This window comes from Harpia harpyja, chromosome 5 (assembly GCF_026419915.1).
Source record: "Harpia harpyja isolate bHarHar1 chromosome 5, bHarHar1 primary haplotype, whole genome shotgun sequence".
In the NCBI taxonomy this organism is placed as follows: Eukaryota; Metazoa; Chordata; class Aves; order Accipitriformes; family Accipitridae; genus Harpia; species Harpia harpyja.
Genome location: NC_068944.1, coordinates 31,949,304 through 31,970,555, shown reverse-complemented (window position 1 = coordinate 31,970,555; position 21,252 = coordinate 31,949,304). Strand labels below are relative to the sequence as shown.

General features: G+C 38.3%; 1 protein-coding gene across 1 annotated transcript in view; it reads right to left on the bottom strand.

The window, feature by feature from the left end:
* ASXL3 (ASXL transcriptional regulator 3) overlaps positions 1 to 21,252 on the bottom strand; it is a gene marked incomplete at its 5' end in the record, with an annotated part of 136,478 nt that overhangs the window by 52,243 nt on the left and 62,983 nt on the right. Inside the window, 1 exon segment of the mRNA XM_052788210.1 lies at positions 11,866 to 11,987. Within this exon segment, the coding sequence (XP_052644170.1) occupies positions 11,866 to 11,987 (122 nt within the window).

The window sequence follows — 21,252 nt, the reverse complement described above, 5'->3', positions numbered from 1 at the left end:
TATCTGATTCAAAAGATCTTAAAACATACAAATATGAATACTTCCCAATCAATACACTTGCAAGCATTAAAATTCTGGAATTAATCAGAATGGGCTGGACTTAATACAGATCTCTCCTATCCTCCTGTCTATTCTTCTGCAATCTTACTGTGGACTGTCTTTTTATAACTGTGATTTGTGTTATGATCTTGGGGAGGATTTATTAAAGTAATACTGTATCAACAAGGAACATATTTCATATGAATTATCCCTGTAGGTTTATGAGCATGAATGACTGATGCCTTATAAGGTTTAAGTCTGTAACTTCAATTAATCTGTAAAATCTTTACAAAATGTTCACATAGCTAAATAAAAATAAAAAAAAACCTCTGGAGAAAAAAAGAAATCGATATCACTCTATTCCTCTAAATAACACACTACACAACATAAAATACACCAAACCACACAAAAGCTATTTCATTGATTAACCCCTTTTATAGTACACTTCTTAAAAGACACATAAGCACTGTGCAATAAAAAGCAAATTAGAACACTTGAAACCAAACAAAGAGAGGAAGCTGGTCGGATTTGCACTGAACCAAAGAAGCAAGCAGAAAGTCATGAAGAACAGCCTATACTTCACACATTTTTGAGACAGAAAATTCATACTAATATTAAGGAAGCACAGCCAGACTTGTGGACAGAAAATTCCAAAATATTAATGTTTCTCCAAAATTCCCCAAAATTCCAAAAACGACACTCAATGCACAGTCCTGCCAACCTCAGTGTCAAACCAGGTGATCCTTATTTAATAGTAATACCACTAAGACAGTAACAAATAGCCCACTAAAAATTAACCGAAAAGACAGCCAACTTCTGTACTAACAGCATACCAATATAACCACAACCCAAACTTTGTATTGTTGTGCCCCACAGCCTGATTTGCCTGATGAAGAGCAAAGAGAACACCCATCCTCAGTGTCATCCTCCCTAAACAAATGAGTAAGAGCCCAAACGATGCCTCATGTTCTCCTCCAGCCTCCTCCTGACCCTTCAAGACAATTTCCACCTCTAACAGGGTCCACAGCCTTGTTGCCAGCATCCATAAGGAAATACCATTTTAATGATTTATACAGCCACTGTGACAAAGGTAGATTCTTTGCAAAGCCTCACAGTTGATTTTCAATGCTTTAGATTGAACTCCCACGAATGACAGAAAGTGAGCAGCAGTGTATCCTCCATCAATGACAGGTAGTCAGTGTTTGTACACCTTAGGTGACACACGCTGCTGGAGCGAGGGCAGCGGTACCCAATCTTTACCAGGTGCACCACTTACCTTCTTTCATGTTACAGCAAGGCCACTTGCGGGCCTTAAGCACACATTTATGCAACTTATCTGGCACTTCCAAGAAGCACAGGCCACCCCATGCTCCCAGAGCACTAATGCAAGACAGCGCAGCTCATCCCGGCACTCCCTGGACACTCAGAGCCACAAGAGCAGGGAACCCAGCTGGGAGCAGTCAAATGTTGCTACCAGAACTATTTACTTTGAGGCATAGCCCACTTTTGAGCTATAGGCTAAGCACCTCAACATGTGAGGATCAAGCACAAACCTTAAAGACACCATTTCCCTTTGACACACTTTCGCTTTTCAGGGTTTCTTTCCCTAACATTCACTGTTTCACTGCCAGTCCCTCCCCCTTCTCCTCCAGCTTCACAACGCAAGGAACCGATCACCACGCAGGGCCCACAGTCAAGTTTGGAAATCAGTCTGTATGGGATAACTTAAGCTGACAGTAAAGCTACACACATATGGACACCTGAAATACAGGTTGTAAAATGGAAAAAAAAATTAAAACCATGTGGGCATCAAAATCTAAGTCAAAGTTTTAACGCAAAGTACCAATGAATTATACTGCCCAGAAAATAGACGAATAATCTTCCCTATGCCTCTCTATCTTTTCATTTGTCAAAGGAAAGATATGAGGCAGGGGAGGAGGGTATAAAAGCATCAAGTAAATAAGCTTAACATTTGATTTGCAGGGTAAAGAGATGGCTGAGATTTCGCTCAGTCATCCTGTTTAGTGGGACATATTATTCCCAGCTAATCACAACAATTTTGTGTTAAAGTCTCCTTTGAATTTAAAGCTGCAGGGTCTGAAATTTTGGATTGACAAGTCTTTGCAAGACAACACTAGGAGCAACCCAGCAGAGGGAGAAATTGCCGACTGATGCCTAGTTACTAGTAAAGCTAAACACCAGAAGGAGTTAAATATAAACCAAAGACACTCTGTGCAGTCTCTGCTGAGGATGAATATATAACTTCTCTACACTCAGCCTGAAGGATATTAATTTTAGGATACAAGACTACTGTAGGATAAGACAAGAATCTTGTATCCCAAGATTAATTCTACTTAGCTGGGAAGTCAATGGGATTACTCAAAGTGAAACACACACCAAACAGTTTGCTATATTGAGCTTTTAGTGCACCAAGCTAATTTAGCACTGTCCTAGTCACCATGACCAAATAAATCTCTAGTTTTGGCTCTTCTGGTGAAGGGAATAAACACAAAGTAGATGAGTCAAATTTGTAACTAGCACTTTAGAAAATGAGGAATTTTATAACTTATTCCAAAGAAAAATGGTTCCAGACCTGACTGTAGATACAGAAACAGTAACTAACACAAACTACATTGACAACTTTTACCGACACAGCCTTTTGCATCTCATCCATATTTAGAGATATATAACCTCCTAGCTGGGCTTCCTACAGATCTACAAGAAAGAGCCAATGATTCTACCAAATGATAAGGTGTCATTTTTACCACAGAAAGTAAGAGATAAACACATATAGCACAAATGATAGCTTACATAAAGTATATTTTTCTTTAATGAGACTCTAAGTTTACGTTTCAAATGTGTTCAATCACTTAGTGCTAAATGCTTGAGTTAAAAAACCTGCAAGTTGTAAATTACTAGAAATGATCACTGTTGAAGTATTCTGTAAAACACTACTACCATCCTATCTGTACAGCACGTAAATAAAAAAGGAGAGAAAGAAAATGAAAGTTCATGTGGTATACAAGTTAAACATTAAAAGCCCTCTTAAAATCACCACAAAAATATAGTACTTACATCCAGCCTTTCACAAGCAGATTTGCAAAGGACATCTGTGAATCTCTCGCTCATAATGAGTATGGAGAATTCCCAATATTCCCATTCATAAAAATGAACCTGTGACCATCTGTTGAATAACACTGCCACGGTCATTATACAGGGCTTGGCATAATTAATTTGTTCAATGAAATTATTTTTATTGCCAAAATCTTTAGGTAACCTATCAATCCATTTTCAACCAAAGAACTCAAAAATAACATAAAAGGATGAGTATTAAGAAAACACAAACTCTGAAGATAAATGGCAGAAGAAAAGGACCATGCAATTAAGAGCGATCTAATTCCAAGCAGTTTTTTATAAAGAGGTGACAAGAGCAAGTCTCCTTCTCTTTTTCAGGGAGTTTATGCCCCTGCTAGAGTATAGCAGTGTGTTGGAGGTTTCATGAAAACCACTATCTGTTCTTAAGAATAATCATTTCATATTTAGTTGATCTTAACACAGTAAAGACTTCTTCACCCATGTGACAAAATGGTTGACTCTCTTCAGTAAAAACTAATAAAGTCGTCTCTGAAGTAGGAATGAAAGGAAACAATATAAACTAAAAGGTAACTGAAGAGAGGGAAAAAATACATCCCCAAAAGAGCACCAGAAGCAAAATGTCAAGCTCTATGCTCTGATTTTACTGCTGCTTGGGATATTTTTTTATTATGTTTCTTTCCCGCATCTTTTCAACTCAGAATGAAAAAATGCAGCATACAGATAAACCATTAATGCAGAAAACCACTTTCGTTTGAGCTTAAATGCATGACATGCTGAGATTGTTAAAAATTAAGTTACTAACAACAAAGATATGTAACACTTGGTTGCATTAAGCAACATCGTCCCAGATTTCTATTTGTTCCATAAATGTCAAGTCTACATTCTGAAACTCATATCATGAAACATAACCTTTGAAATTTCACACATTATGGATCAGAAATGTAAAGCTATAGAATTCTTCCGTTCTGCCATGTGAAAAACACAAGCTACAATACACTGAGAAAAGTCTATTGCACAAAATAAATAACAACTCTACATCATGGTCATGGATCCCAAATTGGTAAAGATGTTTATCACTGATTCACTTAATACCACCATAAAATTCAGCCTTTGTCCTCTCTCTCACCCTCATTTTGTTAGTAAAATTTAGACAGCCTTTAATTCCCATATCTCTATTAAATTAAAATTTCTCAGTGGCAACCTGTTTCATGGATACACAGAGCAGTTAAAATAAAACAGTAAGCACCATAAATCATGAAGAATAAACACATTATTATTTTCAGGATTCCACTACTTCTTATATTAAACATACATTAAAAGTACTCAGTTATAAACATGCAAACGTAAGATTAAAACAATAATAAGGATGTCCTTTGGAAACAGCTACAAAGTACAAAGTGCCATTTCCAAAGCATAGAGCAAATTAATTTACTTTCAGCCAGACTTGCACACCAAACATAACATTACTATTGTTAAGTGTACACAACCAATCATTTGGACATGAAGAGTAGTGGTAGAACACTAGGCTAGAAGTTTGGAGACCTAGGTTTTATTTTCAAAATCTGCTAGTAACGTCTTGAACAAGCATCTATTCTTGTCCCATGCCATTCTCCTACCCTGTGACACTTACATCTGTATTTGGAACAAAAATAACTTCTTGCTGTGTATTTGTTCTTTAGGTCCCAGTAGTGGTCAGGGTCCTTCTGTACAACTACCATATACATTAACAACTGAACATTTATCTGTATATTAACCAACATTGAACTAAAGTGCTTGGACATTTGTGATGCAGAGACAGAGAGATGTGTGTATTTATGTGCGTGTCCGTACACCTGCAAGCCAGCACTATCTTCTACAGGATTACAATAATGCATTCACAGCTACAGTTGCTGCAGATCATGGTAGACTGCAAAGTAAACATTTTTGTTGCTTTCCCAACCACAGAAACAAGAGAAGGACAAAAAAACCATGTGATGTGTTCAGTGTCTTTTCTGACTTGCATGTGAAGGGGATGATGATGGCATATCCATCAACTCAGTGACACTTTTTTCCAAAGAGAAGAGTGTTGGGTTTTTTTAAATTGTTTGTATAGTATTAAACTAATATCTATCAGCTGAAAAGTGTTTTATGGGGAAATGTGTTTCTTGGCACAACAAAGCACGTATAGGTAAGGAAACAGTTTGTAGAAAGCAGTTTAAAAACAAACTAAAATAAAGATAGCAATGTCAATACAAAATCTTAAAACTGTAATCAACATTTTACATTAGGTCAAATTTGCAAACATACTCTGCACAAGGTCCAAAGCATACAGTGGGGGCTTCAGGGCTAGACTACCATTCTCCAGATAAAAAGTTTTGTCATTTTACTTCTCAGAGAAACAGGTGCACCAATTTACATTGCACCAATGTCAGCAGTTACAGCGTAATGCCTTTCTGCCAGACATCCTGTTTCAGCCTGGGTTCTGCCACATGCCCACACACCCTGTGCACACAGCCTTCTGGGGACCTACCCAACAGCTCCTGGAACAGCATTTGTAGATAGCTGCTTGTCAGCATTTTGTAGGGGGCTTCCTAGAGCTCTGCAGAGTTGTGAGCTGGTCCAACTCGTGTGTTTCCCTGAAAAGCCCAACCATTTTGAGGATGCACTTCAAAATCAAGGCACGATTCATTTTCACCTGGGTATAATTTCATGTTATAACTATTCAAATCAAAAGCTGTTCTTTTCATACGGCCCAGAAGAAGATATTCACTTAGACACCCACTGCCACTGTATGGAAAAATCATGTAACATCATTGGGAAAGCTTGACTGGGACTTTCCTCTCCAGTGATGATATTTGTCATTAATACAGTAGCAATGACCAATCCATCTTAAATAGTTCCCCAGGTTACTTAAAGAAAAACATTATTAGACAAGTGCAATGCTTCGAACTAGGCCATTATCATCAGCTTGATTGTCTGAGACTTGGAACAAGCAACTGCATCCACAGAACAGAACAAAGAGAGCGCTTTTGACCTATATTTGGCAAGGAGATTCTACTACATACCAGTGGTAGATTTAACCAAAGGTAATGTTCATACCAGGATGTATTTTAAGCAAGGGACAGTCCTACAGTGAGGTAGAGGGGCAACTACACTTCAATACGGTACAGTTCTAAAGTTGCTTTAAAATTCTTCTTCGTTATTTCTCAGAGTAAGAGATTCTGGAAAATACATTTATTAAAAGAGAAAACATGCAGGAGTGCTGCAAAAAGCATGCTATGCAAGCAACCCCAGAGGAAAAACAAACAAGCAGAATGCCCCAGCAACTGGGGACTAGTTACTAAAAAGCAGTACAAAAATAATACAGGGATTGTGTGGATTCCTGTCCCTTTCTTTCCATCACAGGTAAGGGCTGAGGACCATGGGGATGACCCAGAAGAAAGTCTCATAAACATTGTCTTGCGTCTTACCAAAGCACTGTGTTGAGCAGCTGGTACATGCTGCCCATTCATAGGGACCTTTAGAGGGACATACCGTGCAGCCTGCCTTCGGGCAATGCATGTACTCCCTGAAGAGCTCCTGCTGGAACTCTTGCTCTTCCAGCTTCTTTTCCCCATTATGCAGTCTCCCTGCCATAGTTTCTCTGTCCTCTTCCCTAGACTTGGCTTGGCAAACAGAAAATCAGTTTAGTTTATCATCTTCGAACTTCCATTTTCCTGAATGCATTTTGTAAATTCCACTGTCCCTTCCCATGTCTCTCTAGAAGTCAAAAAGCAACGTTTTCCTTGTTTTCCATTTGTTGACAGGAAAATGTGTCAAGAATCATCACTTATGTTGCCAGACATCTGATCAAATGCTTCAGCGAGGGAGCCAGAATTCTCCAATTGTGGCCTTGGTAAATTTGTAGCATCTGAAATGAAACATAAGAAAATGGTTAACAGAGACACTGAGAAACTGCAGCAAACTCTCTATACTGAGGAATTCGGTACAAAAAATACCTCTCAATTCAAAACTGGATTTTCAGAGCCTTTCAGGAAGACACCCTCTGCTCAAATTCTAAGTGATAAGGACATAATAATAATGATCTCCTCTGTCACCTTTGTTTCTTTGTGGGCAAGGAAGGGAAAAGAGGGCAGGCAAATATATCAGGCTTCTATCAGAACGTGTGAGTGAGTAGCTGCTCAAGTGAGTCAAAGGACAGACACCACAGACAGACTCATACTGTATTACTTTCTATGGACAGCAAAATGCTTCAACATAACCTGCATCTGGCTGCAGTCAAAGAAAGAAGTCCTAACTTGGACCTGGTGAGTTTGCTCTTGTTCTTCTCTCAAAGCAAGATAAGCAGTGTGCCTGAGCTGAAGACAGGAAAGCAAATCCACACCAGCATCAAGGGAGATCAGGATTCTACCTCCAGTGCCAACCTAGGCACTTGGACACCTGTGTCCTTAAAAAAACAAAGAAATCTTGATAAACCAGACCTGTGAATTTGGGTAAATCAGGGCTGAATTACACTGTTCACCAGTCTGCTCTGAAATTTAGTCTCTTGTTGCTTCAGGTTGTAGGTTGGTTTCTAATAATAATTACATTGTGCTAGAAAAGTCAGCCTGAAATGCTATTTGGAGCTATACAGGTCTAATGTCCTATAATTCAGAAGCAATACATGAGCCAAACCATAACTTCCCCATAGCTCTCTTACTGCTTGGGGCCTGACAGCATCTACTGGAAAAAAAGGGGGGTGGACTTGCCACTTCTACTTTAAGAACAAATCATATGAATGGGTGCCTTCCTCCTCCATAAAAAAACTGCATCTACCCACTTTACGAATAAAATAGTGGCCCATATATGAACCCAGCCACCAAGCATGCAGACAAAGCCCAAAGTTAAGAAAAAACAAAACAAACCACGGCAGCAACATACCTTGTGTAGACTCCCTTATTTCCTGAGCTTCTCTCCTCCCAAACCCACTTGGCTGCTGTCTCTGGAGTTTCTGTCTCTACAAAGAGATCTGGATGCCCAGCACAGTCTCAGACATGTCCTGGTCTGTATTCAGATCCTGAGTCTGAATGGAGTATCCTTCTCTTCTCCCAAAAGAAAATTTATGGGTACCCTTCTTGGTGCTGATTCCAAAGTGCCAAAAGTGAGGCAGGATTTTCTTCCATGTCTGGGAGGTCTACTATCATCCCAGACATCGTTATAGTGCATCTTCAAGTTCTTTATCCTCTCTTGGTAGTGCCCCAGGAAACAACTGGTACACTGATGGACAAGGTGCTCTTATACTTGGCTATCACAGTCCAACAGACACTAAAACCACCTCAATGTCCTGGATATTCACACACGCTCAGTGTTACCTATATGAGGCCAGTTTGCAGATATGATCGTTTCTTCTGAGAAATGTTCCAAGAACATCTTGGTAGATACAGACAAATCTGTACACAGCGAAGACTTCCAAACAAAGTATCACCTCAAGTCAATGGAACAGAAACCGGACCAGAGAGGAGCATGGTAGATACTATGCCATGACTTGATGTCCATACTGGAGTTAGCCTTGTCCAGAGCAAGAATAATTCACACACTAGTGTGACCATGTACCACTGCTAGCAGATGCAGATGTAGTTCAGTACTTTCCCAGGAAGAGGTCCTTACATGGGTCTGCATGCCAAAACTCTCAAGTGTGAAAATGAGGTAAATCAGTATGGAACTGATCAGTACTGATAGGAAATCAGCGTGTGACAGCATGCCGTAAACCTTCTTTTCAAAGGTACTAGATCAGCAACAGATGGGCACACATACCCAAACACTTCCAACAGCAAAAGGGAAACAGAAACCTGTAAAATCTGCCATCAGAAAGCCAAGCATAAAAGGCAGCTCTACACCATAGATGCTTTTGTCTAAACCCTCATGAATGGGGAACTATTTTGTTGGACTTTACACTCAGATACTGTACAAGAGCAAAACTGAAACTCCCTCAAAAATGAAACAGAAGCATGAAACACGCTCAGTGGTAAAACACTCAAAACCTTTCTCCCAACAAGGACACTATGGCAGGTGGTGAAGCTAGAAAGCTTCCAGACCAAAATGGCAGCCCAGCCTTTGAAAGGTGAGGAGATAAGGTCTGAACTGTGACACAGACATTGTGAGAGTCCACTGCAACTGCGAACCTCCTTAGCCCCTGCAAAGTACCCCAGATCTACCGCTACCTGAGAGAAATCAAGACCAAGAGCCAGGGTTCAGAAAATGCCCTTTCCTCCAAGCTCCTAGCATAGCTCAAGAAATGCGGTGTTGTGACTAATTTGATTCATGAGAACATCCTAACATGCAGGCTGTTACAAGGAAAGGTGAGATTGCTTTTTGCAATCTAAACCCAGGAATATACCTCTGGAATTCATTAAAAATCAAATCATATGTAAATCCAGCATATAATACTTTAAAGAGAATTGCAAATGACTGGAGTGGTTAATAAGTAGATAAGGCCAGGTTGGATGGGGCTTTGAGCAACCTGGTGTAGTGGAAGGTGTCCCTGTCCATGGCAGGGAGGTTGGAACTAGATGATCTTTAAGGTCACGTCCAACCCAAACCATTCTGTGATTCTATTATAAGCAGTGGAGGAAATCTAGTTCTAGCTCAGATTTGCAAGCAATACTGCAGTTTATCAACTTGCCTCTCACTTTAATTTTAATGGATTACAAAACAAATACACACAAGATCAAGTTAATGTGAAGAACCCACTGTTTTTAAATAAATTGAGTAGGAAACTGTTTGAAAGACTATCCTGTAGGTTTTCATTCTGTGAAGACTGTTTAGTAATAGAAAAAAAGCCGTACCTAGGGAAGACCCCATTATGACATACACACAGTATATATATGTTTATATAGTATAAACACTTGCTAAGAGCATGATGATGGCTCATATTCTGTTACTTTAGCATGGAACTGGTAAGTTAGTATCAGTCTGAGGAGCTTGCATACAACTGTCCAAAGTTTGTTGTGCATTCAAAGGTACTACAGATTCTTCTTTGTACAAATTTTCGGTACTATGTATCCATAAAAGCAATAGAAAGATTGGAAAGTGAAAGAATAAATTTTCAACAGCAATTTTATAAATAAAATCACTGTTAAAGCTTATTCACCTCTGCTACAATATCAAATTAAATCAAATCTGCAGCATGTATATGGCAGTAGCCAACACCTGAAACTTTAGAGAAAACAAAGCAAAAATCCTCTACTATTCCACAATACAAATGTCCATTTGTCTAATACTGTACATAAAGAAAACATTTTACTGATAGCTGTAATAATACTCTCATACTCTGAAGTACAGGATCTAATTACCATCAACTTAATTAAAACTAATTTCTTTTTATCGATTATTTAACTTTCTGATGTTGCTTTAACCCTACTGCCTTAGGGAATGTTTTCAAAGATTTCCATCAATGTTTTGACTTTTTATATTAATTAATCTACTCTGATTAATTTGCCCTTTTAAAAATTATTCTTAATGCTATACATCTGCTAAGTGACAAATGGTAGAGTTTAAACAGTTATACAAGTTCAAACATTTGTAGCTTTGCTCTTTTTCCCCACTCCTTCCCCTTTGCCCACTCCCTCCACCCCTAAGAAAGTTCATGTATTGCAAAAGACACGTATAGAAGAGTTTCCAAAAAGTGACTTTTTCACAACTATCCACAGTGTTAGTGAGCTGCTTTGTGCCCACTGTTCAATTTTCCTGATGAAACAGATGTGATACCCCAATCTAACAATCCTTTCCAGGCCCCAAAGCCTCTAAGTACAAGATAACCTTATATGAATGATAAAGGTCTATGAATTTTAGTGGATTTAAACTCAAACCGCATGAAAGACTTAAGTGTTTTGAGGAGATGTGGAAAGGCTTTGCTTAACTTAAGCCTAAATCAACAACTCAGCAATAAACTACCCCATGAAATACTAGACCTCCGTTAACCATAACTAAGAGAGCAGTTATGAGAAAAATTAAAACAACATCATCTCATTACGCTAACACTTTAGAAAAGTTGTATTTCATTTTTTATAGTCTTTACAGGACTAAAATAATTCCTATGTACTCAAAATTGAGAGGAGATAATGATAATTTGGGGGGAATTATAATTTTTTAGTTTTTCTTTTTCATTTGCTCAGCTGTAAGCTGAACTAATTTGGCACTGTTGGAAAATAATTTTCACATTGTTGTGCTTTCAGTTACTACCTGGCTTTCAATAATTAGCTACTTTTACCAAGCTTTACTACTTATCATGCAACCTAAATCATCCAAATCATAAGTTAATAAAAAACCAGAAACTACTCCACTTTTATACACTGTAGTGTCAAATAGAGTATGAAAGAAAAATTACTTAACAGACCATAAAGAAAAACTGAACAGCAAGTATACCCAGGTTCTTACCTATCTGCAGAACTTCTTTCAAAATCTTTTTTTTTATTTTAAGCCTCACATAAAATTTCCAACACAAATGCTTACATAGGAAAAGCAGGGATGTGATAATATAAACAATTCTGCTTACTTGAAAGGCACTTAAAAACCCATCAAACTCACAATAAATAGCAGGACTGCACCCTCGGTTAAAAAAAAAAAAGAAGAAAAAAACCCCAGCAATACACCACTAAACAAAGCACTAAAAATCCTCAGAAATGCCTTGAAATTCTGCTGAGATCTTATTCATATAAGACTGACATGCATGCTGAAGGGAAGCCAATTGATTATCAGTCAATACAAGCTTACCTGCTTAAGTGCTTTCTTTGTGTGCTGCTGGAAGGAAGATACTAGCTTGCTTTGCACTGGTGCATTAGTAAGGCTTGAATCACGATTGGAAGACATTTCTTCAGATGTCTGCTTTGGGCAAACTTTATAAAAAGAAAAAAAAAAATCAGAATACTGTTATGGGGGTTATCTTCCCTTTATCTCGGAAAGTCCTGAGAACAGAAAAAAAAAAAAAAGGCAAGTGCCTGGAAAACAAAAAGCTCGCTCTAAGAAATTCAACTAATCTCGAGGTCCAAAGGAGCTGAAAATCCAGCCATACTCTAAATAATTTAATTGTGTCACAAATATTTGTATCTCATCATACCCTTTCTATGCAGTTCTGGAGGCCTTGCATATTTTGCCTTTCAGGTCCTGAAAGGTAAGTGAAACTACCTTTTTAGTTTAACTATGGTTTTCACACAGAAGCTAGACAAAAATTATCTTCCTCACCAAGACATTTTTAGTGGATTATTATGTGTCTTAATGTGTATTTATACAAAAGACACTGATGACCCTGTGTTCTAGAAATATTTATAAATACGTAACTTCATGCCAGATTGTAATGGCTTCTTAGGAGCCAGACTCATCTATTTTATAAGTACTTCTTGGTAAAGCTAAGAACTCACACTTTCCTGTTTAATGGGTAGACTGGAATAATCTGCAAAGAGGAATTCTGGTCTCTCAGGTAATACACACTGCTACCTGTCAGCCTTCTAAATAATACATGCTTTAATGAACAAATACTACAGTACTTGCATTAAACAGCCTCTTGAATACATGTTGTGTGACACACAGAAAAAGTCTCCTGGTTAAAAATAAAAGGAAATATGATTAATTGTTTTAAAAAAACAGCTTTATTAAACAGATATGAAAGCTGTGAAAATAGCTGGAGGATCCTATTAGTCTTGGTAGTCAGCAAGCTTCACTAAAAGGGCTGCAAAAACCTTTCCACTCTTAATGCCTTGCATTACTATTACTCTCACTAGTGTCCTAAGACAGCCCAGCTAAAAAAGCTTTAGCATGGATCCAGAAATTAAGCAGCTTTTTTTCCATTCTTCTCTGCTGACTCAGTTCAAGTCTGTCTTCCAGCCCTGCTCAAAGCTGGTTTGACATACCTTTATAATGCTCTGCAGCTGTATACGGTTTTCCAAGGATTGCCATACTTCGCACACCTACCAGAATACTTTGAAGACACTCAAAGCAGCTGCAGACACACGTGCCAGAAATAATTTTAGCCCAATGTTTCTGTTTGCCTATGGTTTTCTCATGCCATCCTTCAGTGGGATGAGCAGACACCTGAAGTAGCATTCTAACTCCCTTGCCTTTAGCAACGTTTCATAGAAGAAATATTGTAATGATTTTGTCTTTATGTTCGTAAGAAAAAAAGATAGAATAGAGACAATTTAGTTATCAATAATTAATGGCCACCGTAAGATGCATGTGAAATTAAACATTTGTTTTCACACTGAAAGAAAAAAAATACTTACCTCACAGAGAATACACTCTGTTTTATGGTATTGGCATTATGTCAAGATAATTTTCATATTAGATAAAAATTTTCATTAGCAGATAAGACAAATCCTATTTTGTCACAAGATTTATAACTGATACTTGTCACTTTTTTCCCTTATACTTGAAGGATTTGTCAAAATATACAAAGAAGCTGCAATACAAAACAGGTTCTGAGTTTATAGCGTCTGGTGAGATGGAGTTAATTCTCCCCATAGCAGCCCTCGTAGTGCTGTGCTCTGCATTGGTAGCTAGAAAGGTGTTGGTAACACACCAGTGTTTTGGCTACTGCTGAGCAGTGCTCACACAGCATCAGGGCTGTCTGTCCAACATTCCCCCCTCACCAATAGGCTGGGAGGGTGAGCAAGATCTTGGGAGGGGACATAGCCAGGACAGCTGACCCAAACTGACCAAAGGGATATTCCATACCATGTGACATCTGCTCAGCAATAAAAGCTAGGAGAAAGGAGGAGGATTACAATGTTTGTCTTTCGGAGCAACCGCTATGCGTATTGAAGGCCTGCTTCCTGGGAAGTGGCTGGACATCACATGCTGATGGGGAGTAGAGAATCAATCTTTTGTTTGCCTTTGTTTCTGCACATGGCCTTTGCTTCTGCTTTATTAAAATTCCTTTATTTTGACCCACAAGTTTTTTTCCATCTAATTTTCTCCCCTCCCCATCCTGCTGAGGGGAGTGACAAAGCAGCGTGGTGGGCATCTGGCATCCAGCCATGGTCAACCCACCACAGTCCTTTTTGGCACCCAATGTGGGGCATGAGGAATTTGAGATAAGGATAGTAATTGGGAGAGGTAATGGGCAAAACGTGGACCAAATGATGTTAGGGAGCAGAATGATCATGGGTAATTTCGATTGTTGTAATTGTGGTGAAGGGACGAGGGGTAGATTGTGCGTGTAAATTCCCCACTTTCGTTTGTTGTTGTGATTATGCTATTTTTATTTTGGTGGGGGGAATTCTTTTTTATTGATGTGAGTGAAGTTTGTGAAGATTGTGTGATGAATGTGGATTTTAATGATAATTCTTAAATATGTGATTCACAGACGTGAGGCGTGGAATCTGTTGGGTTTGTGTGGCAAGGTTTTAGTATCGGGGAGGACTACAGGGGTGGCTTCTGTGAGAAGCTGCTAGAAGCTTCTCCCATGTCTGACACAGCCAACGTCAGCTGGCTCCAAGACGGACCCGCTGCTGGCCAAGGCTGAGCCCATCAGTGACAGTGGTAGCGCCTCTGGGAGAACAGATTTAAGAAGCGAGGGGAAAAACTGCTGTGGAACAGCAGCTGGAGAGAGGAGTGAGAACATGTGAGAGAAACAACCCTGCAGACACCCAGGTCAGTGAAGAAGGAGGGGGAGGAGGTGCTCCAGGCACTGGAGCAGAGATTCCCCTTCAGCCTGTGGGGAAGACCATGGTGAGGCAGGCTGTCCCCCTGCAGCCCATGGAGGTCCACAGTGGAGCAGAATCCACCTGCAGCCCATGGAGGACCCCACGCCGGAGCAGGTGGGTGCCCGAAGGAGGCTGTGACCCCGTGCGAAGCCCGCACTGGGACCCACACTGGAGCAGTTCGTGAAGAACTGCAGCTCGTGGGAAGGGCCCACGCCGGAGAAGTTCGTGGAGGACTGTCTCCCATGGGAAGGACCCCATGCTGGAGCAGGAGAAGAGTGTGAGGAGTCCTGCCCCTGAGAAGGAAGGAGCAGCAAAGACAACATGTGAGGAACTGACCCCAACCCCCATTCCCCGTCCCCCTGTGCTGCTGTGGGAGGAGGTAGACAAAATTGGGAGTGGAGTTAAGCCCAGGAAGGAAAAGGGGTGTGGGAAGGTGTTTTAAGATTTGGTTTTATTTCTTGTTATCCTACTTTTATTTGATTGGTAGTAAACTAATTTCCCCAAGTCAAGTCTGTTTTGCCCGTGACGGTAATTGCTGTGTGATCTCTCCCTGCCCTTATCTCGACCCATAAGCCTTCCGTTATATTTTCTCTCCCCATCCTCTTGAGAAAGAAGACTGATAGAGCAGCTTTGGTGGGCACCTGGCATCCAGCCAGGGTCAACCCACCACAGTCCTTTTTGGCATTGTGGGGCTCGAACCTACAACCCCGGGATTAAGAGTCCCATACTCTACCGACTGCACTAGCCCACTTCTCTTTTAAGTTGTCTTTTTTGATAGTAAACTCTGCTCATCATGTGGAAAAGATTGATCCAACTTAAAGGACCAGCAAAGTGTCAGCAGAAAACAAAAAATAGCTGGTTTATATAATCTAAATCACTGCAAAAGCCAAGCTCCCGAGACAAAGAACACCTACACCAAAATAAAAACATGACATTTCAAATTACCCAGCTCTTTTCTTTCAAAGAGAATTTTTTTGCTGTTTTCTGGCAAAGTCTGACAGTCAAAGAACTGAATAAAAAAACAGAAATAGTGTGAGCACACAAACCCCAGAGTCAAGGAGAGGAGAACAGAAGAAATTTAAAAATGCCTAGAGAATGGAAATTGTTATATACTTAACTGTACCTCCTAAAAGAGGATGCAACACGACTTGTCATGAAAAACTTATTCCTGTTCTCCAGGGTGATTGCAACTCCTACTACCTTCTTGTTCAGTTGGGAAATTCTGATTTTCATTACTCTGATCTAGGACATTATCCAAGAGTCTCTCCTATTTATTTTGGTGATAAATTTCATCCTAGAGAGGTTTGGCAACACTAACTGATGATGTTCAACACTATAACCCTTAATGTCAAAGTCATGATACAGCACAGGAATAAAAATAAACATAAAAATAATTTTGTGCTTTCAATCTTTTTTCTTTTAACAATAAACCCTGAAATTCTGACAGGGTCTATTAGAGGCCATACTTCTTATTTCTATCATTACATAAATTTACATAAAAATATTATCGGTGTATTGGTTTCTTTTGCTTCTGTTTCTTCAAAGCTTTGACAACAAAGTTAAACCAAGGAACAGGCATTGTTCTAATGGGCGAAGCAACTGGAACTGAAACCCACTGAAACAATAAATAGCTTTCCATTGCTGTAATCTCTTCTGCAGGTACAGAAGGAATACCTCACTCTAGGCTGGTTTGGTTTAGTGCAACCCAAACCTAGGTCCTTCAGAGTTTTGAAAACCAAACATTTTCCTGTAGTCTATGATTAAAGAAATAGATATGTGAGACTGAAATCCACTGCTTAAAAATTTTTAAATGACATGGTGATTAGAGAGAGTCAACTTCATTTATTAACAACAAATGATACTTCCTTTCTAAAATATATTATGTACATTATGAATATTTTCCTTCATATATCTAGTAGCTTAAAATAGTAAGAAGCTCTTTTAAATATTGTTTTCCATGTTTTAATTAAATTTCCATTTCCATTAAAACCAGCTTGATACAAATCATGGCTATAAACCTAACCATCTAGTAAACAAAAGATGTCATTGCCTATTTTCCAAAAGTAGAAGATACAAATATTAAAAATCTAAATGTTATGTTAATTTATAGAATTGCTTAATAACTTATACAGTCTATTCACTTTAATAGCAAAAAATAATACTAAAATTGATATACAGGCTTCATTTAGAGGATAATCAAGATATTGTTTACAAAACAATATGAATTGACTTTTCTGTAGGAAATGAAATACAAATATGAGACAATGAATAAATTTATTCTTTAAAACATGTTCTGCTACTTAGTGATTTAAATCAATCTGTGTCAAAGTCTCACTATACTACAGTGCCTGTGACCTCAGAAAATTGTATTTATTTATTTGTTCATTTATATGGATATATGGTCCAACTGTTTTTCTCTGAATGGGTCAGAAGTAAAAGAAAGGGAAAATATGACAGAAAAATATGTAAGTGTTTGAAATGAACACTGATGATCCTAATGAAGAAAACAATGCCTTAAGAACACAGTAGGCATTTCTGCTATGGAAACCAAAGAACACAGTAAAAGAAAAACAAATTCAAGAAGATCCAGTGGTCTTTGTACCTACATACAACTTTGGAAAGCTGCAACTACTTTGTCCTTAAGCACTGAAGATGCATGAATATTATCAGATCCATGTTCGCTTGAAAAGCTTTATCAGAAAAGAATGCTAAAAATAAACCACAGGCTGGAGAGGAAAAAAGAACGCTGAAAGAATGCGACAGATGAAGGAAAAATATTTGGGAAGCAAATAAAGAGGATACACCATTATTGCTACAGTAGAAGAGAACAAGAGCAGTTTTAAGCCTACAGGAGGCATTTCCATTTAGTGGAGAATAATCAGGCTCCATTCTTTAAATTGGCTTCTTCAAGGGCCAGGGCTGAGTGAAGGAATAAAGCAAAAAGCAACCATTAAGCCATAAACTGTTAGGTTATGAGCTGGAAGAGCAGCTGGGTTTCTGAAGATAAGACGTCCTTAGTGAGTGTTCAGACAGTGTTAACATGAATGATAGAATTAGAATTACTTAGCAAAAAGAGCATGTTAAAAATGTTTTTGACAACTTCCATTTAAAATAACTTCCTCTCTTCCATTTTTCAAGACCAGTTTTGGTAATTATTATGAAAGGCTATCATTTATAAAAATCAGCAATTTTATTGGCTATCTCTGTAATTTTTTATTACCTTTTACCTTCCCAGCCCAAGAAATATGACACCTATATAAAACATATCAGAAGACACGTTTCTTTCTAAGAAACAATTTTTATAGGAATACAACTTTAAATTATTCTGTCTCACTGCCACTGAAAGTTATTAGGAATAATTATAAACAGATTTATATAACTAGATGGACAGAAAAATTCCTGGAGTGCTTTAAGGGGCTTATTTTCCCAAAATAAATAGCACAATTAATTCTGATTTCAGACAGACCATACTGATTTAAAATCAAACCAGTAAAATCAACAGCAGTTCACTTCCTTCTTTGTTAAAGAAACCACAGCAGATGAGAAGGATTGTTTATTAATGGCCATATTACAAAACACAAATTAATATTGCTACCATATGCTAAAGACTAGAGTCTACCTCAAGCATAAAATGCATGCACACACTCTGGAGATATGAAACTTCACAGAGAACTCCCTTAGGAAAACATACACACAAAATCTCTCTAAAATATCCATAAAATTCAGTATTTTCTCTGGGTGACACAGATCTATACTTGTATTGACATAAACGGTCACGCTTTGCCAACATAGATATATCAAGTAATTCACCTCCATCGCTCTTTGATCTCTACAGCCCAACTTGCAAAATCTGAACAATTCGGAACTCCACTGTTGCCATCAGCTCTTGAAAATGAAAACCACTTTGGGAGTTAGTTAATTGCACAAGTTCACCAAAGCAAGCAAAAACAGATGCATGTATCAAGGGCACTACTGTGACTGTAATATTCTTTTTGAAAAGCAATACTAGCACTGTGAAATGATAAATAATGTTGAATAGTATTTTTTGGACAAAGACATCAAAAACCACATCAGCCTGGTAGCTTGCACTGAATCACGTTATATTCTTGGCATGCTTTTGAGACCCAACATTTCACAAAGCTTTGAAAACTGTGAATCCTTATTCCAAAGGAAGTCAACATTTTCCACTAAAAATATACAGCCTGTCATCACTAAGCCACCAATTTCTTAGGCCTCATTAACTCTACTGTACAGCAAATAAAGCAGATGAGAAAGATCTCTCCCTCAAGCTCCACAGTATCTTCTCTCATTCTTACAACTCCCCTCCAGTGGCAATGAAACAAACAGAAGTTAAACTCGATCCTGGGTACAGTATTTTTATTTTGTAACTACTTGAAATGAAAAAAAAAAAAAAAAAAAACCCACAACACCAAAACAAGCAAACAAACAAAAAAGTGAAAACCCATCTCTTTCTGATGTGTCATCCAAAACTCTATGTTCGAACTGCTATTCCATTACTGCCCTTCTGCTTTTAGAAGAGTCTATCCCACATCCAGATGTTGCCATGTGCAATGAACATATTCAGCAGAATCATCCAATATTACTCCCAAGAGACAAGATGCTAAGGATAACAGGTTTCCCTGAATTGCCAGAAATTCAGTTCCCAGAAAGGAACTGAACATCTAAATGTGGACTCAGGTTTCAAACAATAGTGACTATTCATTCCTCACTACAGGAGTTATCCTAGTGGCTTCCTAGTCCAAAAAGCACTGTGTTCAAGAGCACAGTAGCTACAAAGACAAAATTTCAGGATTCAGCATGAATCTGATCCTCTATCGTCCATCATTTCATCTACTATCTCTAAGAAAACTGCATAAGAAATTAATTCTGCCGTTTCACGTTTGCAATTGAAAAACTTAGTTTTAGGAAGTGCTGAAAACCAAACTGTCTCAAGAGGAGGCATGTTGCTCATATTTGGGCAAACATCAGAACCTATGTTTGGGTTGGGGAGGGAAGTCACGCTACCATAGGAATTGCTACCTCCTCCACAGTTACATCATTGTGCATTCCATTGGCTTGCGTGAAGACAATTTTTTAATCAACTGTGCTCCGTGGCTGATGGATTAGACCTGGCTTCAGAAACCCTAGGGACAAATGCTTTTTGAGAACAGAACATCCTATTGATGGGCAAAAGGATATTATAGTCATCATTTTCCCAGGCAACAGTAATTGGGATTTTAATTCTTCTACTAACTGCATCTTTACATGCTGCCCCTGTATTTGAGGGAAATGGAATTTATAAAAATATATGAGTCTGCTACAGAGCTTCTATAGAAATCCCATTCCAAACAAAATCAACTGTAGGGTAAAGAGTTTCTTTAACATATGCCTTTGGAGAAGGTGGGGAAAGAAAGATTTCTCCACTGTATCTGAAAAATCCTGAGGTATGACCATTCCAGTTGTCAGTTTAGCAATACTGATGTGGAGTAACAGCTTTCACCAAGTTATGTGTTTATAACTATGAGGAATTTTTATATTATTATGCTAATAAAATTGTTCAGTAGCCTGCATTTATACTGGGAAAAAATGTGCCTGCTGGGGAATAATGTGATTCTTCTCTGTTTGAGTGTCAGCTGGTACTTTTTACTCTGAAAGCTGAAGACTATCATCTAAAAACCCACCAACAGACTGAGGCTGTTGCTTAGGATTTCATCCTCTGCTTCCAGTTAGCTTTAAAGCGGCACTTTTTAAACTCTTGCTAAACAATTTCTGATCACTCTGTCAGAACTGGGGCTTCTGGACTCTACCACAGTGGAAACAAGAGCAAATAAAAATGCAATCAACTGGGCAATTAAGAATACAATGTGCAAACAATGTCCATCCTCATATGTATCATATGTACTGAGGCTGAAAGGAGACATTGTATCTATTGACCTTTCCTAAAACACAAGTCAGAGAATTTCATAAAGCGTTTTTTGTACTGAATCAAATGTTATTTTTACACCACAGAATAGTTTCCTGGAAAGAAAAAAAATCCCAGCTTTAGTGTGAAAAGTTTAATTGATAGACATCTTGTTAGATTTGGTCTGCTAGACCAAATATTTTCTATAGAAATACCTTTTCTCAAATATTTACAAACTGATCAAGTCACCACCTCATCTTTGATAAACTAACTAGACCGTCCCTATTAAAATTCCCAGAGCAAAGGAGGTATTTGTTCACTCAGGAGTTCTTATATGTCTCTTCTAAATCCTTTCCTATTTTTCTTAATTCTTTCCTGCAGCTATAATGAATGCAGTATACTAGTAATCATTTAACTAGTGCTATACCCAAAGGAAACACTGTGCCTATATTCTTTAATCAGTACTACCAGAATTATAGTCCAAGAACTGCATTGGACTGATTAGCAAAAGCACTGCATTCATGTTCAATTCATTTTCTATTGTGATCCTTAAATGCT